At 41.8% G+C, this 25,212-nt stretch overlaps 3 protein-coding genes and 1 pseudogene across 4 annotated transcripts; all 4 read left to right on the top strand.

The window, feature by feature from the left end:
* The first annotated feature begins 212 nt into the window (after positions 1 to 212).
* Positions 213 to 6,217, top strand: LOC136542661 (SART-1 family protein DOT2-like; annotated as a pseudogene).
* A 1,825-nt stretch (positions 6,218 to 8,042) lies between these two features.
* LOC136547311 (uncharacterized protein C24B11.05-like) lies at positions 8,043 to 9,713 on the top strand. Its single transcript, XM_066539271.1, has 7 exons — positions 8,043 to 8,191; positions 8,313 to 8,378; positions 8,449 to 8,546; positions 8,645 to 8,770; positions 8,897 to 9,100; positions 9,207 to 9,272; positions 9,371 to 9,713. Exons 1-7 carry the CDS (start codon positions 8,146 to 8,148, stop codon positions 9,530 to 9,532), a joined length of 768 nt encoding a protein of 255 aa, XP_066395368.1. The 5' UTR covers positions 8,043 to 8,145; the 3' UTR covers positions 9,533 to 9,713.
* Positions 9,714 to 20,279: 10,566 nt separating this feature from the next.
* On the top strand, positions 20,280 to 23,146 carry LOC136547310 (wall-associated receptor kinase 4-like). 2 transcript variants are annotated; one of them, XM_066539270.1, is made up of 2 exons: positions 20,280 to 20,446; positions 21,781 to 23,146. In XM_066539270.1, exon 2 carries the CDS (start codon positions 21,827 to 21,829, stop codon positions 23,036 to 23,038), a length of 1,212 nt encoding a protein of 403 aa, XP_066395367.1. In that variant the 5' UTR covers positions 20,280 to 20,446; positions 21,781 to 21,826; the 3' UTR covers positions 23,039 to 23,146. The 2 variants fall into 2 exon arrangements, with proteins under 2 accessions (XP_066395367.1, XP_066395366.1); XM_066539269.1 differs by lacking the exon at positions 20,280 to 20,446 and adding an exon at positions 20,887 to 21,004.
* Positions 23,147 to 23,463: 317 nt separating this feature from the next.
* On the top strand, positions 23,464 to 25,084 carry LOC136544583 (wall-associated receptor kinase 17-like). Its single transcript, XM_066536692.1, has 2 exons — positions 23,464 to 23,706; positions 24,107 to 25,084. The coding sequence occupies exons 1-2, from the start codon at positions 23,464 to 23,466 to the stop codon at positions 24,980 to 24,982; spliced, it is 1,119 nt and encodes a 372-aa protein (XP_066392789.1). The 3' UTR covers positions 24,983 to 25,084.
* The last annotated feature ends 128 nt before the right edge of the window (positions 25,085 to 25,212 follow it).

Genomic DNA, 25,212 nt, shown 5'->3' with positions numbered 1-25,212 from the left:
TAATAAAATATAACAAAAATGAAAAAAAGAAACTAAAAAAGAAATAGAAGAAAATAAATAAAATAAAAATAATAAAATATGAAAAGAAAGAAAACATAAAAAATAAATAGTAGAAAGGAATGAAAAACAAAAACAAAAAAGAAATAGAAAAAAGAAAGGAAAAAAACGCAACCAACCGAGCCAACCAACGGAACGAATCAACGAATTCGACGGAACGCGCCTCTACCTGCGCTGGCGCGCTCTACCTGGGGCTGGCGCTGGGCCGTCACCAGCTGCTGTGGGCCGAAATCGTGAGCGCGGAGGGGGGGAGGGATCGGCGCGCGGCTTCGATCCGACTGGTCGGCACCGACGGTTCACGGTTTCCGCCCCACCGCCTGCCTTTTCTTCTCTCCTCCACCCTGCGTGCGCGCGCTCTTTCGTGGCCCTACTAGGCCGGCGCCCAGCACTCACCAGGTAACTCCTTCTCTCCACTTACTGTTGTGCGAAATCGAGCACCCGAACCCTAACTTAAATCTATTTGGGTACGAACCGAGCGCCAGAACCCTAACTTCTTAATCTATACTATATTGGTATTTGTATTCGGATCTGATCTAATTATGTCGGTCCCTGCGGTGGACGAGATGGAGCTGGACGGTGGTGAGAGACACCGGGATCAGGAGAGGACGGACATAGGAGGGAGGAGAAGAATCACCATGGTAGTGGAAGAAGGGACAGGGAGAGAGAGAAGGACGACAGGAGGAGGGAGAAGGATGACGGCAAGCATAGAGACAGGTTGAGGGAGAGAGACAGGGATAATGATAGCAAGTACAGGGACCGGAATAAGGAGCCAGAGCGTGACGGTGACCGTGAACGGGGCAAGGATCGGGAGCGTGAACTGGATCGGCAGCGTGACAAGGACCGTGGCAGATACCGGGATAAGGAAGCAGAGCGCGATAAGGAAAGGGAGCGGAGGGACAGGGATAAGGAGAGAAGCCGCAACAGAGACAAGGACAAGGATAGGGCAGAGAGGGACGATAGGGAGCACGAGAAGTCAAGGGGGAAGGGTCGTGGAGAAGATGATGCAGATTCATCCAAGGGTGACAAGGGGGATCAGAAGCAGAGAGTTGATGCCTCAGGGGATGCTGAGCAGCCCACAGCAGATGAGCTCAGAGAGCGCATTGCAAGGTAACTCCTTGGTCTTTCCTTCTTCATATGTTTGATAGCGTGTTGATCAACTGTATGTCGTCATTGCCTCAGTTCAGAATGATATATATAGGTGATATAGCGACTCAACGGAATTAATAATATTCTCACGGGCATTGTCTTCCTGCGACGTTTAATTGCATCACCTTCTCTGCTGATACATGGTTAACTCAAGAAAGCATTTATGCATAACCAACCAACATTGCAAATACGGCTATTTTTCACATGATTTATTTTACTTGTTGCGTTCATATGCATTAGTCAGGCAAAGTTGTGGCTGATGGCTGTCTCCAGCACATTTAATGTGCATATGAAGTGCATTTTGGTTGAAACCAGTCGTGTTGTTATAAACCTGTACAGCTTTGAAGGTTTCCTAAGGTTCCCAGGTTAGAACAACCTGGAAAATACTGCCTTACTGATGTTGAAGTTATGAACAGAGAAACCTTTACACTGTAGAACATTGGCAATCTTTATCACAAAGCATGAAAAACATGTAAGTTCAAGGAACATTTTATAGGTCTTGAGACTTTAGGCAACAGAAACCTTCGGTAGTGGTCTATCATTGAACCATGACCATTCAGCGTAATCCGTGAATGTCATATATTGTACTCCCTCCATTTTTAAATATATATATGACATTGAGGACAGACTAGAACTAATTAGCTTGTCCTAAATGTCATATATTTAAATACGGATGGTGTATCTGTTAACAGTCTGTATATCGTTCCTGAATCAACTAATAATCTTTGTTTCTGTTCAACAAAGTACAGCTAAGTATATAATGATTTGGTTCTGCTTCCCTTTTACATCTTCATCCATCACTTATAAAGCAATGGAGCTTGTAAATCATGATCAAGCTAGAGTTTTTAATGTTTTCTCTTGCTGTCAAATCTTGCTATTAAGCAATGAAACATGCAAATAATTTCTAAATGGCTTTTTCCTGTAGGGCAAAGGAGGAAAGATTGAAGGACAAAAAGGACGGAGGAATACTGGATGGTAATGATGGGGCTTCTGAGATACTGTCATGGGTGGGAAAGAGTCGTAAACTTGATGAAAAAAGGCAAGCTGAAAAGGTGAAAGCATTACATCTTGCACGAGCATTGGAGGAACAGGTTATTATTGCTAATTGTTTTTTGGATATACTGTCATAAGGTATATGTCCTTCACTAACCTTAATCTGTTTTGATGTCAGGATAATATCTTGGCAGAAAACGTCGACGATGATGATGATGAAGAGGAATATACACAAGTTGGAGGTAGTGATATACAAATCTTTTTAGTCGCAAAGACTTTCTTTTCTTGGAACTGTTAATAGTTGACTAACTGCTACATTTTTTGGGGTGATACAATTGTTTGTTTTTATTATACTGTGAATTGCAATCATGGTTACAAGTGCCTTTGTTTTTTGTTTTGGGAAAAACAGACCACTTATCTGGTGTTAAGGTTCTTCATGGCCTTGATAAGGTTTTGGAAGGTGGTGCAGTTGTCATGACTCTCAAAGATCAGAGTATTCTTGCCAATGGGGATATCAATGAAGGTAAAGGTTCCTCTCTGTCTCTTTCCCTCATCTTTTCTCAGTCTGGCCATTTTCTCTAAAAGAAAATATTTTGTAGACGCTGATATGCTTGAGAACATTGAGATTGGCGAGCAGAAACAAAGAGATGAAGCTTATAAGTCTTCAAAGAAGAAAGGAACTTATGATGACAAGTAAGTTCACTATGCACATAACATGGTCGTTGGTTGTTGCTACTGTCTCATAGATTTGTCCCCTAATCTTCATTTTATTGGTTGTTTGTAGGTTCAGCGATGATTTGTTGTCAAAGAAGTCGATGCTGTCACATTATGATGACCAAATGGAAGATGAGGTAAACATTCTGTTTAGCTTCATTTGCTTGCATTTCCAGGATATTTCTGTAATTGTGTTGTCTTTAACTTATCAGGGTGTGACACTTGATGAAGGTGGACGTTTCACCGGTGAAGCAGAAAAAAAGCTAGAAGAGGTGATTTATATTTTGCCCTATAAACCATAATAGAAAACTAGCGGCATTTCCCTTGTTTCTTGGGATAATACAAATACATTCTGCTGGTGCACTGCATGAAGCCATGAACTGATAGACGTTTTTTTGCCAGCTCCAGAAAAAGATTGAAGGTGGTTATGTTCAGAAAAAGACGGGAAGACCTTACTTCCACCACAAAGGTGTCAACAGACTATTTTACACCTGATGAAATGCTTAAATTTAAAAAACCAAAAAAAAAAGAAATCCCTGAGGAAGAAGGAGAAGCTGGATCTGGACGCACTTGAGGCAGAAGCAATTGCTTCTGGATTAGGGGCCGCTGATCGTGGCTCCAGGAACGATGGAAAGAGACAGTCCGCTAGGGAGGAAGAGCAAGCGGCTGATGCTGAAAAGAGAAATAGTGCATATCAAACTGCCATTGCAAAGGCTGAAGAGGCATCAAGAGCATTGCGCGAGGAGAAAACTGCACCTACTAAACCTGCTGAAGAAGAAGAGCTTGTTTTCGGTGATGATTACGAAGATCTGCAGAAATCTCTGGAGCAAGCAAGAAAGTTGGCCCTAAGGAAGCAGGAAGAGGCTGCCGCTTCTGGTCCTCAGTCCATAGTTGAACTGGCTACTGCAACCAAGAGCCAAGAGGATACAGAAGCCGCAGAAGGAGATTCAGAACAGAATAAGGTTGTTATCACAGAGATGGAAGAGTTTGTGTGGGGACTACAATTGAATCAAGGTAACCTGTTTGAAGGTTTTTCCATATAAATTTTTGATGATGTGTGATAGAGTTTACAAGTCCTAGTGATAATGAGCTCTTAAGTATTGACTACTGCTGTTATTTTTTTAACAGGAACACGCAAGCCAGAAGACGATGTGTTTATGGATGAAGATGATGATGCCATGCCTTCAGATAATCTTGCAAAAGATGACACTAATGGGTTGGCAGAGATGGAAGAGGAAGCTCTGACAGAAATACCAGCCAAGGTTGAAGAGGATGGAGTCAAACTGGATGAAGTTATACATGAAGTTGCAGTAGGCAAGGGTTTAGCTGGTGCTTTGAAGATTCTTAAGGAGCGAGGGAACCTCAATGAGGGAACAGATTGGGGAGGCAGAACTACAGACAAGAAAAAGTGCAAGCTGATAGGTGTGGAGGATGGACCTAAAGACATTCGCATTGAAAGAATAGATGAATTTGGTAGAGTGGTAAGTACTCAGCCACATCGTCCTGCCCACTCCCACCCAGGTCTCCATGATGCATAGACACAACGGAAATTGATTACTGAACTGCATTTTGCATTTTTAATTATTTTGGCAAGAACTAACTTTCTTTATATAGATTGTTAGTACTATCTTATTTTCTCAACATGATAATCATTTCTTTTTTGGTGCTATTCTTGCAATTTATTTGACATCTGGGAGATTGGATGTGAAAAAATGACAATGTTTATCCTGAACTATGTGTTTTCTCCCCCCTCAGATGACACCTAGGGAGGCATTCCGTTTTCTTTCGCACAAGTTTCATGGCAAGGGGCCAGGTAAAATGAAACAAGAAAAACGCCAGAAGAGATACGAGGATGAGCTGAAAACCAAGCATATGAAATCTTCTGATACACCATTGTTGGCCGCGGAAAAGATGAGAGAGGCTCAATCTCGCAACCAAACAACATACCTCATTTTAAGTGGCAATGCAAAAACAGGGTATGCTCACAACATGCTTATAGCCTCCACAGTTTGTACTCAATCCATTCCAAATTATAAGACGTTTTGGTTTTTCTAGATTCATTACTTTTGCTACGCACTTAGATATACACTATGTCTATATGCATAGTAAAAGCAATGTATCTAGAAAAGCCAAAACGTCTTATAATTTGGAACGGAGGAAGTATTTTATTTTTCATTAAGCTTGACAGATGTTTTTGATATCCTTGAATTCCTATATTTGCAAATGTCACTTCTTGATTTTAGTATTATGTTATGGTACACGGTTGTTTCTTTCACTAATATTTCATTTTGTTTATTAATCTTGATTGGCCGATATAAAATTGTTATCTAGTTATTTATGTTGGCCTTGTAAGCTTTGGGAAAGTATCAAGTGGAAACCCACTTGATAAGGATTTATTGCCTTTAGTTTAGACTTTGGAGGAACTTAATGGACACATGGATGGTTATTTGTGTAACTTCCATGAATTTAGAAATAGAATACGAGGGATCCCAATATAAATAAGAATATGAGCCATATGTTTTTCATCCAATGGCTCATATGGGAGAGCTTGAGTGCCGCCAATAGAGACGCCATTAATCATCCCCTTCCAATCGAGGTTGATAGCTACCTTATGTATGTATTATTATTCCTGATGAGATGACTAATCTAGTTTATCTATGTTTGTTTTAGTCAAACAAGTGATGCTGGCAGCTATGCTACCTTGGAGACAGAGCAACCTGGAAGCCTAACGCCCATGCTTGGGGACAAAAAGGTTGGCCTGTTGTGTAATACTCTTGTTTAATGATGGGCAGTGGTATATATATTCAGATATCTGATATTGACTGGTTTTTTCGGCAGGTTGAGCATTTCCTGGGCATCAAACGAAGTGCCAAGCCTGGAAGCTGACCTCCTCCAGTCCCAAAGTAACCAAAGAACTGAACCTGCTCTGCCATTCACTGTGTAGCAATCAGCCGACCTGCTTCAGCAGGCTACAACACATTCACTGTGAGAAGTAATCAGCCCACCTTCCAGGCTAATACACATTCGTTGTGAGTAGCAATCAGCCCACCTGCTTCCGCAGGCTACAACAGGGCCAGATGCCTACACGGCATGCTGAAGCCCCAGTGCACTGAAAATGCAATAGCCTGTACATTTCTTCTAAGCTGATCACACTAACATTCTGACACGTTCGATGGGGTTTTGTAATTCAGTGATACGTGTGCATCCTTGCTCTGCCAAACGCAGATGTTGAACATTTAAGTGATGGAACTAAATATTGTTCTCGCGACACATCGTTTTGGTTTGAATAAACTGTAGTTATGATGTCTGCCTTGGGGTTTCAGTTGTTGCCGGCATTCAAGTTCTTCGAATAGTGTTGACAAACTCAAGGTCGTGACAGCTTAAGGTTGAAGCAGCTTGTGTCAAGTGCTACCTCCGTTCCGAATATGATGTGATTCTAGACTATCTAATTTTTTGATCAAGTTTATATATAAGAGCGGTAGTCTACTCCAACTTGCTTGGGACTGAAAGACTATGTTGTTGTTATTGTTATATATAAGAGTGTTAATATTTATGACATCAAATAGATATGCAGGGAGTTGGAGTGATGAATATAGTGTCACTTATTTGATATCATAAATATTCTTTTGAGATGCCTGATTGATAGATATGCAGGGAGTATTGTCAGCGTCCTAGACTTTCAGTTTAGTTCCTCCACTTGGTACCTTTAATCTGGGGCCGTCCCCAAGCTCCGTTCGGAACGTTGTTTCTCGTTTGGGAATCAGGTTTTCAAAACTTGGAATGAGACGATGTTTCACGGTTCATGCTGCTACTTTTTCGACAAACAAAGCCAAAGCAGCTCCTTGCGCGCCAATGCAGCAGGCAGTAGCGATGGTGTGATTTCACCGCACTTTGAACGGCTCAAGTGGTCTCACCTCACATCTCACGTGTTAGGGACACAAGTAATTGACGGTAGAAATCAGATGTCCCTCACAGTAACCGGGCATCATTAGTAGAGATTTTAATAAAGGTGAAAGGCGACGGCGCTGGCCATGATCATGACCTGACCTGACCTTACCTCGTGCGGATTGCGGTGGCAAGCAGGACGCGTCGCCTCGCCGCCTGACCTGAGACGTGAACCTCGCCGTCCGTCGCCGCCTGAGAGACACGATGAAAAAAAAGGCAACGGAGACGGGGGGGACTCAGAGAGCCCCTCGATCGTCTCCTACGCCTACGAAAGCTAGCTTGGACAGGTCGCCACGCCATGTCCAAAGCGAACGAGAGAGCGATGTGATTCTACCGCACTGACACCGCCCACGGCCCGTCCTAAGAAATGCCATTCAGAGGACACTGCACGCTTTATTACCTGCTCTGAAAGCCAAAGTCGCAGCCCCATCAGCGTCTGATCTGATTCCTTTCCAGCACAGGCCATGCCGAGTGATCCCAGCAACACACACAATCGCCACGAATCCTGCCGACCGCTCCTGCCTGCCCCCTGTACCGGCAAAAACCCATGCCTAAAAATCATCCACGCACCAGGTCGGTTGCGCTTGCATAATTGTATTGCGTTTGCACCCGGCGCCAAAAGCAGGCGTCACAGGCCAGCTCCGATCCATGAACTGGACGTCGCGTCGGAGAGCACTCGGAGTCTCTCTCATGGTTGGAGATGGAGGATGACGAGTAAAGCAGGAATCCCCGCCCTGGAGTAGTTTAAGCAGGAATCCCTTAGAATTCAGAAGGGCAATGCTACGGCACTCTGATTAGTGATTAGCTACCAGGAGTCAGGAGATAATAGCTTAAGCAAATTTGAGTCATTGAGTTTTATAATTTTATATATTAGTTAAATAAACAAATAACTATGAAAAGGAGGAAAAAAATCCCCTCCAAATCCCTTAAATCTCAGGTTGCATTCTGATTGAGAATCATTGTTTTTCCTATCCTTCCTTCTATCCGATTGGTGTTTTGGAATACCATAGTAAATCCTAATTCAGAAACACACATCACTGACTGAAACAGCTCCCACTGACTGACGTCGATGTCATGCGTATGCCTATGCGTGCGTGCCTGTCATCCTCCAACAAACAAAGCAAAGGCCAGCCGCGGCCTTTTTTTCGTGTATAAATACGGCAGCCTGCTATGCGGAATGCAGGCGCCATCAACCTCTGCAGCTGCAGGACATTGTGGTTGTGGCTGTGCTTCTGGCGTCTAGGGTTCTTGCATTGGGTAGTGCCGTAGTGCAGGACACTGACGGCCAAGATGGAGGCGTACGCTGCTGGAGCCAAGTTCGATTGCTTGCTGTTTGGTGAGGACCAAATTAATCCAGCATGAACTGAGGAGCCCCGGTGCTGCGCCTTTTGTTTGTTGGTTTCTTTGTTTGCATGGAATTCTTCTGAAATAAACATGAATTGGCCTTGCACGCGCAGACATGGATGACACTCTGTACCCGCTGAGCCTAGGCATCAACCTAGCATGCCGCAAGAACATACAGGGTACCGCAACTAGCATCTTCCAAGTTTTTCTTGCTTGCAGTGTAACGAGTAACGACTGGCCAAATTGCAGAGTACATGCTGAACAAGCTGCGGATTGAGGAGAGCCAGGTCCCCAAGATGTGCCTCGACCTGTACAGGGAGTATGGAACTACAATGGCCGGCCTCAAGGTATGCATGCCTGCCCTTCATTCAATTCAAAGCTTCTGTTTCATAATCTTTGACACCACGTCGTTTATGTTTCCTGATTTGGATCATTTACGTGCTAGGTTTTGGGGTACGATTTCGACTACGACGACTTCCACGCCTGCGTCCATGGCACGCTGCCGTATGAGAAGGTGAAGCCTGACCCGGTGCTCAGGCAGTTGCTGCTTTCCCTGCCGCAGAGGAAGATCGTGAGCCCTTTTCCCCGATTAAGATGCCAATTAATTCATCTTTAATTTCCATCAACAAGGACTACAGTGTATGCTCATGTCTGAAACTAACTGCTGCTCCTGCCCCTGCCCCTGCCCCGTCTGCAGATTTTCACCAACTCTGACAACGCCCATGCGGCCAGAGTCCTGGAGAAGCTCGGCCTCGAGGACTGCTTCGAAGGGATCATCTGCTTCGAGACCCTCAATCCGCCACCGACCGAGAAGAAGGATGGCAGCGGGATCCTGTGCAAGCCCTCGCTGGAGTCCATGGAAGCCGTCATCGACATCGCCAAGCTCGACGCCAAGAGAACGGTACGGTAGTCGAACGAAACGAAACCACAGTGCTTGCTCTCGCACGCTCGATTCTCCACTGAAATTGAAACCGCCACGACCACATCGTGGCTCCCTCGCGTCGCAGGTGTTCTTTGACGACAGCGCGCGCAACATCGCCGCCGGGAAGGCCGCCGGTTTCCACACCGTCATCGTAAGCTTTCTCAGTGTCTCACTGCATGCGTGCGTGTGCGTTCTGCAATCCACTGCGGATGCTGATCGAGAGCCGCCATGGAACTGGAACCTTTGCAGGTGGGGAGCTCGGCGCTGGTGCCAGGGGCGGACGTGGCGCTGGAGAGCATCCACAACATCAAGGAGGCGCTGCCGGAGCTCTGGGAGGCCGCCGGCAGCGGCGGCGACCACGTCGAGGCCGTCCTCCGGTCCGCCGCCGTCGAGACCACAGTGATTGCCTGAATAATACGAAGAAATTAACCGTACGTCACGGGCTCACGCAGCCACGTACGTAGTGTAGAGTATATCTGGTGACGCGCAAAATGCCTTGGAATGTGGTGCGCCTGATTAAGCCTTAAGCACAACTACTAATTGTGCCGGACCGGAACTTATATATACTAGTACTAATAAGGTTTGTACAGCTCATCCTATTGGTCCGTTAGCCTGTTCGGAACTGTTGGCTTGTCCGTTGTCGGTTCGTGAGAAAGTACTGTTGACTGGTTTATGTGAAAGGAAAATACGGTCCTGGCTGAAAATACTGTTCATGTGAACGGTGCCCATGTGAGAGGGCAGCCAGCCAGCCGCTCCGGCCGAACAGGCGGCGTGTTCTTTCACGGCGCGGCCCGTTGTGAAAATGGATGGCTCGTTCAGAGGGACACGAATTTGTTTGCCCAACAAGTGCTGCGCGCACTGTGACACGTACTTTGTGAAGCATAAAATGCATGTCCATCTTCCTTAAGATGTTTAACTTTTTTGGTTAAACATGCGACTCAATAACGGCGTGACGTCCGCACGCCAGCCCCATCTGGACGCCCGCACCTGTCCTGCCCCCTGCTGCACGCGCCCGCATCAGCCTGCTGCTGTGCGCCTATGCATGCTGCCCTACCTGCTGCACACGCCCGTATGCTCACAATTTTTGAGCAGGAAGCGGACAACCGGTCATCGTTGTGGACTCCAGCTACAAGCACGAGATCTTCTAATACTCCACATGCGCCTGCTGCACGCGTCAGCATGTGTCTGCTGCTGCTAGCACGCCTACCCACGCGGCACGCCATGCTACTGCACATGCACGCAGGGACCGCCTCTACGTGCGCTCGTTCGGTGCCTGCTAATAAAAACAGTTGCAACTTGCTTCAATATTTGTCTAAAACAAGTAAAATATTTGAAACATACGATTACAACATATGTGTATAGCCACTGTAACATATACAATATCCAGATAAAAACACTTGCAACATACTTCTGAAAACAGCTAAAACATTTGAAACATATACTTACAACATATGAAACTTTCAGATAAAACACTTACACTTGCTGCAACATAAGATTGAAACAGATGAAACATTTAGTACATACGCTTGCAACATATATATGTGTGAAATATATGTAACATCCAGATAAAAATGCTTGCAACATACGTATGAAACAGATAAAAACATTTTGAATAAACACTTGCAACACTCATCTACAGTGGCGGAGCCAGGATTTATACTCAGGGGGGGCCGGCCGTCAGGAATTATACTTAGGGAGGCCGGCTCGGTCTTTTTCATTGCGATAATTTTATTATCTAGTTGTGTTTTGTATGATTATATTATCTAGAAGATATTAATAGGTATATATGACAAGAATTTTATATAATCTCCCTCTTAATATAAATAAAAAATATTAAGTCATACTACTAATTTTTTTTGTTGTGAAACATTGGGGGGGGGCATGGCCCCTGCCAGCCCCCCCTTGGCTCCGCCAGTGCTCATCTAAAACACTTACAATATATGTAACATGTGCAAAATTCTCAATCTACTTTTGCAACATCCATATGATGCATTTGCAACATACCTCTAAAACATTTGAAACACTTAAAACATACGTGTGCAACATGCGCTTTCAGCGCAGTGCAATATCTCCTTGCTGCTTGGGAGAATGGAGGCTCGTCGGAGCGTGGAGTTCACCGGAGATGGCGGCCCGGCGGCGCTTGTAGGCTGCGGGCCAGTAGCGGTGGTTGTGCGACGCAGCAAGGAGGCAGTGCTCGCATGACTGGGAGAGGGAGCCTTTGGTGCCAAGCCTACCGTTGGTCCGCCCATGACCGAGGCCATCAGCGCTGTTGCGCCGCCGTGTCCAAGATCGCTTGGCCTTCCGCGTCGTGGCCCGTTTGTGCTGAGGCCCCACCGAGGCCAGGCCCGTTCGTGCTGAGGCCACGCCGAGGCCGCTGCGCCGAGATGCTCACCCGCACCACAGTGAGAGAGATGGAATGAGTAACGCTGGAGGCACGTGAGAGCGAGACAAAGCGAAGGCAGAGAGGCACGAGAGAGCGGATCAATGGCTGATATTTTTCGAGACACGCATACAAACTAGAGAGAGGAACGAGTGGCTGATATTTTTCAAGACACGCATTCCAATGGTACTTACAGGCGGGCGGGTCAGAGTCCGGACATCCTCAGCCTATCATTGTCGATATGTTGTCGGTGCTAGATGTTCTAATCCAAAACTCCGAATAATATGGACAGCGCAAATAAATGAGTTTGACTTGTGGCTGCACGGTTACCGGGATCCATTCTTCTCTCTCTTTCCCCTCTCACTGACACCACCGCAGCACCCGGAGCCAGAAATTCGAGCTTCACCGGCTCCGGCTCCCGCGTACTACAGCAGAGATACAGTGTAGCTACAGTGCAGGGGCCGAATCTGTCGGAGTCCGGCCAAACGGCCCCTCACTATCCACTCAACATGACTTAGGCCTTGAAATTAAATTCATTTTAATAATCATAATTTAGACACACTAATTAAACTAATATGGTTGTATATGGATTATATTTCTATATTATTATTTAATGAGGTAGTTATGTGTTGCATTTCTATTGTAGAGGATCGAGTTAAAGAGCGTGTTATAAGTTGTAAAATAGAAACGTAGAATATTGATGTATAGAATTAATTTCCATCTCCTATCCTATGAATTTGAGATAGCTTACATGTGAACTTTGAAAAGTGATGGAATATCAAATTCTAAGCCAAATAGCCTAATTTATTAAATAGATTTCAATTTCTCTAAATAAAAGGAACCAAAACGGTCCCTTAGAGAAATCCAGAGTGAGACTGCAACAATATATATATATATATATATATATATATATATATATATATATATATATATATATATATATATATATAGGGGATAATTCCTGCATCTTGACTTCTTGAGGTTAAGCAGCTCCAACAATATTAAAAGAGCTAGCTCATAGAATATTTTATTGAGTATAAGGAGAGATAATGATAACACAACTTGTAATAACGCATAGTCGAAAGCAAAATTCATGCAAAGACGGCAATAAAAACTAATAATCCTTTAACTAAAAACTCTTTGCCCTGTTCTGGTGGAATCAGAGACATTACTCTAAGTACACAAGTTATTTAGGTTTGGTCCCAAAATTTCCTATGTTAATTTAGTGTTTCTCTTTTATACCACAATCTTCTACAAACCGAATAAATCGAACTTAAATTACTACATTAAGTGAGTGTTTTCCTAATAAAATTATGGAAAACCAATGCTTAATCACAATATGCCACCACATCTTTTGTAAAAAAAACTAAATGGGCCCTTTTCCTTAAGGCAAAAAAAAAAAAGAGGAGAAAAAGAAAAGGAGGCCCGATGTATAAAAGCTAGTCGCCAGAAATAACTTATCGGCGAGGCGGTGGTTGTGATTGTGGAGCTGTGTGTGAATCACTCCACTCCAGGTATAACGGTTTGAACTCTGGTGCCACAAATTTATATACACGCTGAATTGTTCAACTCCTTTTAAGTGTGTTTAAGTCTTAACTATTATTCCCTCTGATTTTCTAAAGAACGTCGTTTTGGACAGCGACACGATCTAAAAAAACAACTTTTACCGTTACTTTTTGCTATAAAATATTTATATAGATGAATCTACTTACATCACTTTCATATTTTTAAACTCAACCCAAAATAATCTATTTATAGTTAAAGTTTAAAATATTTAACTTAAGACAACCTTAAAACGACATCCTTTAGGAAACCGGAGGGAGTAAGAATGTGACTGTACTCTTTACTTAGACTCTAAAATCTGATCTAATCCACTCCATAATTGAAGGGAACCAACAAAAAGGAATAATACACTATACTATATACGTGGTGTTTCATTTCATCTGGCCCCGTTCGGCTTACTGAATCTTGGCTAAAGCTGGCTGAAAACACTGTTCTGGCTGAATTGTTGAGAGAGAAAAATACTGTTCCGACTGAAAAAACAAGTCGAACAAGTCGAATATGAGGTAAGCCGAACGGGGCCATTGGCAAGGTATATAATTGATGATTCCAGTGGATGATGATGCCGACTAAACCCCTACGTGGTGCCTGATGCGCTGATAGTTTCATAATAGAGAAATCGCACACGGAAAACGTTACACGTGTATATGCTCCGTACTCTAATAATCTTTTCTTTGGACTAATTAAGCGTGCCGGTTTGGTTGCCCTTGTTTAGTCCGTGAATTTTAGGAATTTGGGTTACTGTAGCGCTTTCGTTTTTATTTAGCAATTAGTGTTTAATTATGGACTAATTAGGCTCAAAACGTTCGTCTCGTGATTTTCAACCAAACTGTGTAATTAGTTTTTTTTCGTCTACATTTAATGCTCCATGCACATATCGCAAGATTCGATGTGACGTGCTTCAGTGTGGTTTGGTGAGGTAGGAGCTATCATGTGTACAGTTTCGTGCTCAATGTAGTTTTATGGCACTTCTATTGTGAAGTTTACTTAAAAATTTACCCTTATTTTTGTAAGGTTGTGAATTTCCCCAACCTTTCAAAACAAAGGGCGAGTACTTCCATCCTCCGTTCAGAGAAGTTAACCACGTTAGTTCAGCTAAAAAACAGGAATTTTTTATTTTTAATCCTTTTTTTATTCAATATTTTAATAATAATCGCTTCTTTTTTTTGCTGATCTGACCCTTTTGGGCGACCAAATAACGTTGTTGCGTGCACATGCATTGGCGCGACAACATCAGCCATGTTAGACGACGTTTCTGACGTGAAAAACCTTGTTGCGCCACTCCCGCCGGCGTGATAGTATTATTCTGTCGCGCCACCGAGAGTGACGTGAAAAGACTGAAACTTTGAAAAATCATAACTCTTTAATACGATATCGGATAAAGATGAACTTTATATGAAAATTGTAGCTCTCAATGAGATCTATAACTTTCTTGGTTTGAGTTTTTTCATTTGAGAACGTTAAGATGCTCAAAAAATTAATATTAAATTTCAGGACCACAATAATCAGTACTGGTGCTTGTCGCATTAGAAAAATAATATCATTTTTGTATGTTGTCAAATGAAGATACTTTTTACATAAAATTTGTAGCTCTCAATTAGATCTACAACTTTGTAGTTTTCAATTTTTACATTTGAGGTTGTTAAGATGCACGAAAAAATAATATAAAATTTCAGCAGCTTAATAATCGCATAGTAGCGTTTATCGCATTAGAAAAATTTATTGAACAAGATTCTAAACTCACTATATGATTCTAGTGATTCTGTGATTCTAAACTCTTATAGCATCGAATATTTGGACAAGATTTTGAAAGATTTTTACAACAAAATATGCAAATATTTCAAATCCAAGCAAATTTTAACAAGTTTACATACTTAACTAACCATCTGCAGGACTTGGGAGGGCTAGGATAAGGTGTTACCCTACGTGTTAGCATTAAATTTATTGAAAAATTCTTTTTCTTTAATTCATTTATTTGACCTCCAGCTAACAGAATCAAGAATAGATACGAATGGTGGCTTTGGATTTAACAAACAAGGGTAAAATCAAATAAAGTTAAAAAGACAAAGTTAAAATCATAATTAGTCTTCAAAAGAGGAGCAAGGATGTCAATCTCCATAGTATAATTCCACACTTGTATAGGAGAAGTGAACAAAAAGTTAAACCGATGAGTTTGTCCGAGAACTTTTCCTTTTACTCATGCTCCATTATCTATATACTTTTATAAAGCTAAACTTCACTATATGATTTTTCTCTTCATGCAAGGTGTCCATATCATTTTTCACTAAGTGACCCTACTAGACATGTAAGGTGTCCACAACATTCCCCACTAAGTCCATGTCATCCCTTATTAATTATAAAAAAATACCCATGTCTCTATCACGTGCAATATTTTTAATCTTTAATCATTAACATACAAGTCATCTACCTACGCTATTTGTTTCAGCAATATACTGTTATAAAGCTAAACTTCACTATATGATTTTTCTCTTCATGTAAGGTGTCCACACCATTTTAAACTAAGTGACCCCATTAGATGTCATATCTCTTCACGCAAGGTGTCCACATAATTATTCACTAAGTTCATGTCATCTCTTATTAATTATAAAAAATATCCACGTCATCTCTATCATGTGTAATATTTTAAATCTTTAATCATTAAGATACAAGTCATCTACATACGCTATTTGTTTCATCATCTATTCCTTATTCTATTGGTTTTTCTTCTATTAGTTTACCGATTTTTTTATCAGATCTGATATAATAAAATAACATGCAAGTCAAATTCATATATATACATAGTATATAGAATACCATATAGTAAAGCTATGTATATAGTAGATTTATTTTAAAAAAAATCCCACGACAACGCACGGGATATGCTTCTAGTATAATATGTCACCACGCGAGTAGTGCACAACTGCCACGATCTAACCTATTCGCAATGCAGTAAGCTTCAATGTTTAATTAGTAACCACGGCAGCGTAGCATTAACACCGGCCTCGTTTGCGTGCCCTTAAATACGACTTGATCTGCTTTTTTTTATTCGAAATAGTGTTTTTCTCTCACAAATTTCTCCAGATTCATTCAGATTCCTCCAGAATTCCTCCAAACGAACAGGGCCTGGTCTCGAGCAACAAATTAACCCCGTGCCCAAGCCTGAGACAGTGAAATGAGTGCTCATTAACAAAGCAATAGCAATCACCACGCATTAAGGCGTCCGCAATGGTGACAGAGAAATCACTAGGTTGGCTGCGTTTAGTTCACGAATTTTGAGAATTTAGTTACTGTAGCATTTTCGTTTTTATTTGGCAATTATTGTTCAATCATGGACTAAACGTTCGTCTCGCAATTTCCAACCAAATTGTGCAATTAGTTTTTTTTCATCTACATTTAATGCTCCATGCACGTATCGTAAGATTCGATTTGATGACTACTGTAGTATTTTTTGAAAAAGTTTTTGAAAACTAAACGACCACTTAGAAACAATAAAAAAAACGGATGTCAGAGTACTCCACTACGTAAGCTGTGAGAGAGGGCTTTTTGAAGAATGTGCGAGCCAAGCTAGGAGTGAGTCGCTAGCGCGCTGTCCTATCTTTCATCTGACCAATGAGATTTCATTTAGACTAGCTATTTAAACCCCGTTAGGGACGCCCTTATGCATTCTCACAACTACCCAACTACACTCCTCTGTCTTAAAGTTTATATAAAAATATATATATTACTCTCTCAGTTCTAAATTATAAACCGCTTTAACTTTTTTAATTCATCCATTTTACTTTATATCTAGACATATTTATTATTTATCTAGATGCATAACAAAATAAATGTATCAAAAAAATTAAAACGACTTATAATTTAGAACTGATGGAGTAATTATTTATGGGACCAAAGAAGTGTCACTAAATTCTTCTTGTAATATAATTTCATAATATACTTAGTTTGCATTATAAATATTTATACTCCTTTCTATAAATTTGATTACAACTTGAAATAATTTGATTAAAGGTAGAGGTAAATTTATATTCTTTGCAGGACGTACTCCTAGCCAATTTATTTAAAAAACGTACGGCGAGGTCACATCGATGCACACTCGTGAGCAATTGTCTATTTGGTCGGTTGCATCCGAGAATTAATGTTGTTCGTGTAGGATAGCAACTAAAGCAAGAATCTTCGGTCGGTTCTTACCTTCTTTGTAGATGACACGTTGCTAGCAGGTAAGAAAGACTGTTAAAAGAACCTCGTGGATTAGTTTAAGGTCAGACACTCAGACGTACTTCCACTTGTTGATACTTAATGCCATAGGAGTATGTCATCTCCAAACAAATAAAGGCGGCAGGCCTGTAACCTTCAAAGATGTACAAGTCTATGTTCTAAAATATAAGACCCGATTTATAAAATTAGTCTTTTGACCTGTAATCTATCTTATATTACAACATTTGTAGCAACAAAATTGTAGCTATGTTTTGAGGAGTCAAACAAAATTGTAGCCATTATATTGTACTTTTAAATATTTTTAAATTCTAAACTAAGAGTTGAGTGTGTCAACCTAAAATCTTAAATTTATAGGAAAAGGTGAGCAAACACCTCCTCATATATAGGCTCTCTCGGTCTTTCAATGTAGAAATATAAGTAGATTGTAATAATTATTTCTTTATTACATCCATCAGGATTTGAACTCGAGATTTCTAGTTTTGATGCCATATTAGGTTGCATGGATTGATCAGTTCCACCAAAATTTTAAGCGAAATAGCCAACTTCGTCCATCATTTGTCGTTCGATGCTCAATTTCATTCATGTTATATCAAAGTGGTCGGTTTAGTTCTTAAAGTTTAATTTTGAGCTCAATTTCGTCCTAGAACTATCAAAATAGGCATTTAAGTCCTTATATTTTATTGTTGATCTCAATTTCATGTATATACTATCAAAGTGACCATTTGAATCCTCAAAATTTTCTTTTGGGCTCATCCTCACTCCTCGGTTTGAGGACTAAAATGACCTTCACGACGAAGTTGAGGGCCACTAAGCCTGGACGAAGCGTGTATGCTGTAAGGAATTCCATGTTGTAAAGATGATGGGAAAAGTTCATTCTATTTCTTTGAACTATCATCGTAGTCTGATTTTTATCTTCAAACTCCAAGTCAGGCACTTTACCCACCCTAGACTTTCAAAACCATTTGAATTACCTCCCTCCCTAGTTCAGAGTGATTTTGAAGGTGGTTTATCTTTCGTAGTAAAAAATTTGATAAATACTTGATAAGGTTTTAAAACTATATATAATATCTCTAAGCTTTAATAATTTCAAAAATAAATTCTAAAGATAAACTCGGATACACTAGATGCTTCAAATGTAGATTTAGCTTTGGAAAGATGGAAAATATAAAAACTTTAGAAATTTTACCAAAACATCCTAATTGATGTATAAATGTGTTTCAAAAACTTATCGCAATAAAAAAAATAATACACAGACTAGCACAAATGCATAGCATGAATGCATTCATCATTTATATATGTTGCATCATGCTAGTTGCATCTCATATTTTTTTTGCCTTACCCAATTTAAAAACATGTTTGTATATTGATTAGAATGTTTTATGATTTTTTTATATTTTTTGTGGATATTTTTCTATTTTCTTATAGCCAAATACTTTGAAGTGTATAGAGATATTTTTATGAGCTCTGGGTACTTCATTTGAATTTGGCATATCCTAATCTATCTATATTTTTTTTAAAAAAATTGTTAAAAGTGTAGAGATATTTTATGTAATTTTAAAACCTTATCAAGAACTTATAAAAAAATTAACTTGAAAAAGACAAAACCACTCCAAACCAAGGCAAGGAAGTAGTTTGAGAGTTCACGAGGTAAGTTTTCTTATTTTGAAGTTTAAGGAGAAAAATTAGACTCAGGCCTTATTTAAATTCAGGGTGTAAAGTTTTTGGGTGTCACATGGGAGTGTCGCATGGGATGGTCGGATAGTAATAAAAATAGCGAAATATTGTAGCTTTACTGTAGCAACACGATGTCAAATCATGGACTAATTAGGCTTAAAAGATTCGTCTCGCAAAGTAGTCGCAATCTGTATAATTAGTATTTTTAGTCTATATTTAATACTATATGCATATGTCCAAACATTCGATGGGATAGTGAGTAAACTTTTTTAGGAGGAACTAAATCAGGCCTAAATGATAGGTTTTTTTAGGGGAAGACTCAATGATTAGTTTTTTTTTTTTTGAGGGGAACTCAATGATTAGGTGATATAGTTCACGCAGGTATAACTTTTTCAAACGATGAATGCTGGGCCACAGAAAAAGCTTATAAGCCGAAGTGGACATTTCGAAAGACCAGCCCACGAAAAGAGAACAAAAAACGCTATGACAGCCCAGTCCATTCAAGCCTCTCCATGGGCCGAGGCCTGCCCGCGCCCGGGGGCCGCCCACGCGTCTTCGTCCGCGTCGACGACAACCCCTTCTCCGTCCTCGGATTCGCCGACGACGAGGGCCTCTCCTGCACCCAGCCGTCCGCCGTCGAGGGAGACGACAACGGCGGCGAGCCCTCCCCCTCCGCCTCGGCCGATGACGGGGGAGAGCTTGACCTCCCCGACGACGACCACGAATACCTTGTCCACCTCCGGGAGCTCCGCCCCTCCCTCTCCTCCACCGTCAGCGGCGGCTCCTCCGCCGTGTTCCTCCCCAGCCGCCGCCCCACTCGCTCCGGCCTCCGCGTAGACGTCAAGGTCCGTCCGTTTCTGCTTCCGTCAGCATTCTGTACCGTTTCGTGAAGCAACATTCGCCGTGGACAGTGGCGGATGCACGATGCGGGATAAGGGGGGCTAAAACAATGGAGATGTTGATTTGCATGAAGATTTAATGGTGAAATCAAGCTTTTGCTACAGTGATTAGCCTTGAAATCAAGACATTAGGGGGGGCTGGAGCCCCCCCAGCCCCCCCTTTGGATCCGCCACTGGCCGTGGATACGAAATGAAAAATGATCAGCATCTGCAGCTTGCATTTGCACCGTGAATTCGGTGCGAAAAAGGATCATGGAGCAATCTGCAGCTTCCGCGCCCACCGCAACATTGCCTCCGTCAGAATCTGCAGCTTGCACCGTGGATTCATTGCAAAAAGAAAAAACTTCAAGGACCGGTTCCGCGGATGGCTGCATGCGAATCTATTCCAGATGGGAGATGGCTCTATTGTTGTATGTATAATGCCGAGGCAGTGAGGCACCACCAAGAAGCGTTGACTACAGAGACCCAAAGGCAGCTCGTCGTCCTTGGTAGCCCCATCCCAGCCAGTATCCTTCAACGGTGGCACGGTGCTATCAATCGACCTGCTACCACTCCGCGCAGGATTACCCGGCTGGTGGATCGATCGAGATTCGAGAGGTATGCGTGCGTCTGTTCCTACCATCAGCCGATTTTTTGCCCCTTCTAACTTTTCCATCCCAACTCCGTGTCGATTAATTTGACAAGAGAATCTGAGGGTACATTGCTTCTTTTATGTATGTACATTATCAGAATATGCTACTCCCCAGCCATTTAGCTGAGTAGTGTTGGTTTGAACTCCCAACCACAGTGGTCCAACAGCCACTTGGGCCTTGACCTTGCGCCCTGATCGGGGGCGTCCAGTCCATCTATGGCTGGCGGGCCCAGTCCATTTATGGCTGGTAGGCCCCCGTCACACTGCGCAATAAATAGAGGTGGGGCCGGTGGCTCTCAGTACGAGGTTGGCCTGAGCCGTACGCCCCATCGGCAAACCCTACTCCGATCTAACAGAGGGGCGCAGCCAGTGACGGGAAGCACCGCCGCCGCCGTCACGGCACTGCGCCAACACCACTTCATTGCACCACTCCTTCTTCATCGCCCGTCGCTGCCGTAGCGCAGATCTTCACCGGCGAACATGTGATGGCCGGATCCGCCTCCTCAATGCCTACCGATGGTCTGGTACTAACCCTAACTCTCCCTCTCCCTCTCTGTCCCTCTCCGTACACACCATTTCTACGAGAAACCCAATGAAACCCCACTGATCTACACCATGGATGGTCCTAAGTTTCTTACAAGTAGATCCGGGGATTAGCCTTCTGGGTTCCCTACAGTACACATTATACAGCTAGTCCAAGTATATGCCACCATATAGTTTGAGTTTAGGCATCCGCACATCGAGTGCCGCAATCCTGTTCAGGCACAGAGTTGCATTTGTTGTTGGCTTGTTGCTCATAAATGAATATGCACCTCTGGAACTAGTCAAATTGTCTGTCCCCACCGTGAATTAACTTTGTACAGCTTAGAGAGCGCAGTTATTATAATTGTTTGGAGGCATGACTTGCCTATAATTTCAAACGGTAGACCTACTCATAGCAAGTGTTTTTTATAATTGTTTGGAGGCTTCATACTGTATATGTTAGTATAGGTTTATTTGACATCCAAGGTCATTGCATGATGCAGTTTGCAGAGAAATTGAATTTGCTATCCCCACCTGCGATCCAACTCTGTACATCTGTTGTAACAGAGCACACATAACAAAAATGTTTCCAGCCTCTCACGATCATGCCTGAATATTCAACGAAATACCACTGTGCATCAGATCTGCTTGTTCATTCAAATTGTGAAGTCTAATAGTGGCATGCTTTTGCTGTAATTATGCAAAGTTCGTGTAAATTAGCCTCACTGTATCTTCAAATTGACTTCAGCACTGTGAATGGACATCTCTGTGGTGACAGGTCATCAGTATCTGGCTTCGTGCATAATCTTTCTTGCATCTGTTAAATGGATCTTCCGGAGAACAAGCTGGCAGACTTAATCAAAGACAATGAAAAGGCCATGTGGAGACCAGTTAACAATCACAATATAATTCAATTCACTCAAGATGACATCCTAAGGATTACAAAGAATCATGGCACACTCATTGGGAAAGGGGGTTTTGGAGAGGTTTACCAAGGAGTTCTTGATAATGGTAGTCTAGTTGTGGTGAAGAAATATATCCAGAAGAATTACAATGAAGGGTTTGCCAAAGAGTTGATTGTCCATTCTCATATAAACCATAAGAGTGTAGTCAGACTATTGGGCTACTGCGGAGAAGAAAATGCTTTGATGGTGGTCACAGAGATTATCTCCAAAGGAAACCTCAGTGAACTTCTTCACATCTCTCGTGATCCCATTTCATTAGCTACCCGGCTGAGTATTGCTATGGAATGCGCAGAAGCATTAAACTACATGCACTCAATGTATCAACCCATCATTCATGGTGACATCAAGCCTGAAAACATACTTCTAGATGATGAATTGGGTGCAAAATTAGCTGATTTTGGAATATCAAGGTTATTATCAATGGACAGAACTCAGTACACCAAAAATGTAATTGGGAGCATTGGCTATGTGGATCCTGAATTTATTCTTAAGGGACGCATTAATCCAAAAAATGATGTTTGCAGTTTTGGAGTTGTTCTTCTAGAACTAATCACTAGGAAGAGAATTTGTGAAAACGGGAGATGCACTGATCTCACAGAAAACTTCATGAAAGCTTTTGGAAAAGGGAAAAAGGTGAGAGACATGCTTGATTCTGAAATAGTGAATGCTGATCGGAAGATTTTGAATAAAGTTGGAAAGCTTATAAATGATTGCCTCAAAATGAACTTCAATGAACGCCCTGACATGAAAGATGTTGTACAGCATCTTCAAATGCTCACAAAATCATACTATGAACAAGGGAAGGAAAAAACTACACAATGGTCATTACGGGGAGAACAAAAAATCAACCAGGACAATATAGCCACGTCCAATTCACACTCCACATTGCTTTACAAGGTGGGCAGTTTGGACATCTTCAATAGGACTGCACGCAGCAAAGTCATCAGGAATGTCTCTCCAACACTTGTGCTATTCAAAATGGAGGATCTGAGACCAATTTTTAAAAGTGGCCTTTTGTTTGGGAGGGATTACTATTTCGAGCTTTACAACGGGTGTCTTCATGGCAAATAGCCAGTTGTAGTTAAGAGGTCAGTAACAGATAGTGTTAGACAAAAGAATGAATTTGCAAATGAACTTGTCATTCTATCTCAAGTCAATCACAAGAACATTCTCAAGCTCATTGGTTGTTGCTTAGAAAATGATATCCCCGTTCTGGTGTTTGAGTTTGCGTCCAAAGGTAGCCTCGATGACATTCTACATGGATACAACAGGACGCCTCTCAATTTGGATGTACGTCTACAGATTGCTGCACAAACAGCACGGGGTCTAGCTTATATGCATTCAGAAATCACAACGACGATTCTACATGGTGATGTTAGACCAGATAATATACTTCTAAGTGATGACTTTGTACCAAAGATCTCAGGGTTTGGTTTATCAAGATTGATTGCTCAAGATAGACAATACACGACGAAATCAGTGGTCATACGAGTTACATGGATCTAGTGTATATGAAGACTGGGCTGTTAACCAGTAAATCTGATGTTTTCAGTTTTGGAATTGTGCTGTTAGAACTCATTACAAGGAGAAAGGCCTCATCTCGAGACAGTACTTTGTTTCCCAAGGATTTTCTTGACGCTTACACAAATAATGAAGTGATCCAGGTTGTTGATCCAGAAATTGCAATAACAGAAAACATCGAGCTTCTTTACAGTATCACAGAAATAATTGCTCAATGCGTAAATCTTGATGTTGAAGGGCGGGCCTGGTGCAAGCGGTAGAGTCTTACCGCCTGTGACCGGAAGGTCCCGTGTTCGAGTCGCGGTCTCCTCGCATTGCACAGGCGAGGGTAAGGCTTGCCACTAACATCCTTCCCCAGACCCCGCACAGAGCGGGACCTCTCTGCACTGGGTACACGTAAATCTTGATGTTGATCAAAGACCAGAGATGACAGATGTAGCAACACATCTTTACATGCTTATAAGAGCTAACCATCAGTCAGATCAATTATTGGAAACGCAAAATATCAACCATGATGGCAACAGAATCTACACCTCGAACTCCACACAGGTCTATAATGTGGGACATTTTGACATCTTCGATTTGACTGCACGTCAGAAAATTTATCAAGAATAACAGTCCAATATTAGAAAAGTGAACAGTGTATGGGTATTTAAAAAGGAGGAGCTAAAGCCTATTTTAAAAAATAGCAACCTTATTGGAAAAGGTGCATTTGCTGACATTTATAAGGGGAGTATTGGTGGTAATGACCAGCCAGTTGCAGTGAAAAAGCCCAATAGCATAGGTTTTTTGTGGATAAAAGAAAAAACTACAGATGAAATCAATATTCAATCTCGAGTCATTCACAAGAACATTCTCAAGCTCATTGGTGTTTGCATAGAAGATGATATCCCAATTATGGTGTTTGAGTTTGCGTCGAAAGGTAGCCTCACTGACATTCTACATGGATCCAACATGATGCCCCTCAATTTGGATGTACGTCTACAAATTGCGGCACAAACAGCAAGGGGTCTAGCTTATATGCATTCACAAATCACAACGAAGATTCTGCATGGTGATGTTAGACCAGATAATATACTTCTAAGTGATGACTTTGTACCGAAAATCTCGGGCTTTGGTTTATCTAGATTGATTGCTCGAGATAGACAATACACTGACCAAATGATTGGTGAAATGAGATACATGGATCCAGTGTATATGGAGACTGGACTGTTAACCAGTAAATCTGATGTTTTCAGTTTCGGAATTGTGCTGTTAGAACTCATTACAAGGAGGAAGGCCTCAGTTGAAGACAGTAATCAGTTTCGCAAGGATTTTCTTGATGCTTACAGAAATAATGAAGTGATCCAGGTTGTTGATCCGGAAATTGCAACAACAGAGAACATCGAGCTTCTTTACAGCATCGCAGAAATAATTCTGCAATGCTTAAATCTTGATCATGATCAAAGGCCAGCGATGACATATGTGGCAGTGTGTCTTCAGGACACAGTGTGATTCACTGCTGAGTTGATATCCATGCAATTCTTTGAAGTCATATTTGTCGATAATACATCAAATAATCATGTAAATTAAATTTAAGCACCAGATCTCCATAGAAAAAACTATGAAAGCTTTCAGACAAATATGTTATATGTATGTGTGTTTCTGTTCTTATGTTGTAAGTTATACGTAACTCACTGGATATCTTACTTGCATTTGAGACTAATTGAATGGAGCTCACGCCT

The sequence above is a fragment of the Miscanthus floridulus genome, chromosome 3 (genome assembly GCF_019320115.1).
Source record: "Miscanthus floridulus cultivar M001 chromosome 3, ASM1932011v1, whole genome shotgun sequence".
NCBI classification, from domain to species: domain Eukaryota; kingdom Viridiplantae; phylum Streptophyta; class Magnoliopsida; order Poales; family Poaceae; genus Miscanthus; species Miscanthus floridulus.
Note: the sequence above shows the minus strand (reverse complement) of the source record. Positions and strands in the feature narration are given on the sequence as shown.

Coding starts and splice junctions, on each gene's coding strand:
- LOC136544583 (XM_066536692.1), top strand. CDS start 23,464: ATGGATCTAGTGTATATGAAGACTGGGCTGTTAACCAGTAAATCTGAT. Junction 23,707..24,106: donor CAGAAATAATTGCTCAATGC/GTAAATCTTGAT, acceptor CAAGAATAACAG/TCCAATATTAGAAAAGTGAA.
- LOC136547311 (XM_066539271.1), top strand. CDS start 8,146: ATGGAGGCGTACGCTGCTGGAGCCAAGTTCGATTGCTTGCTGTTTG. Junction 8,547..8,644: donor CTACAATGGCCGGCCTCAAG/GTATGCATGCCT, acceptor TTTACGTGCTAG/GTTTTGGGGTACGATTTCGA. Junction 9,101..9,206: donor AGCTCGACGCCAAGAGAACG/GTACGGTAGTCG, acceptor CTCGCGTCGCAG/GTGTTCTTTGACGACAGCGC.
- LOC136547310 (XM_066539270.1), top strand. CDS start 21,827: ATGGATCTTCCGGAGAACAAGCTGGCAGACTTAATCAAAGACAATGAA.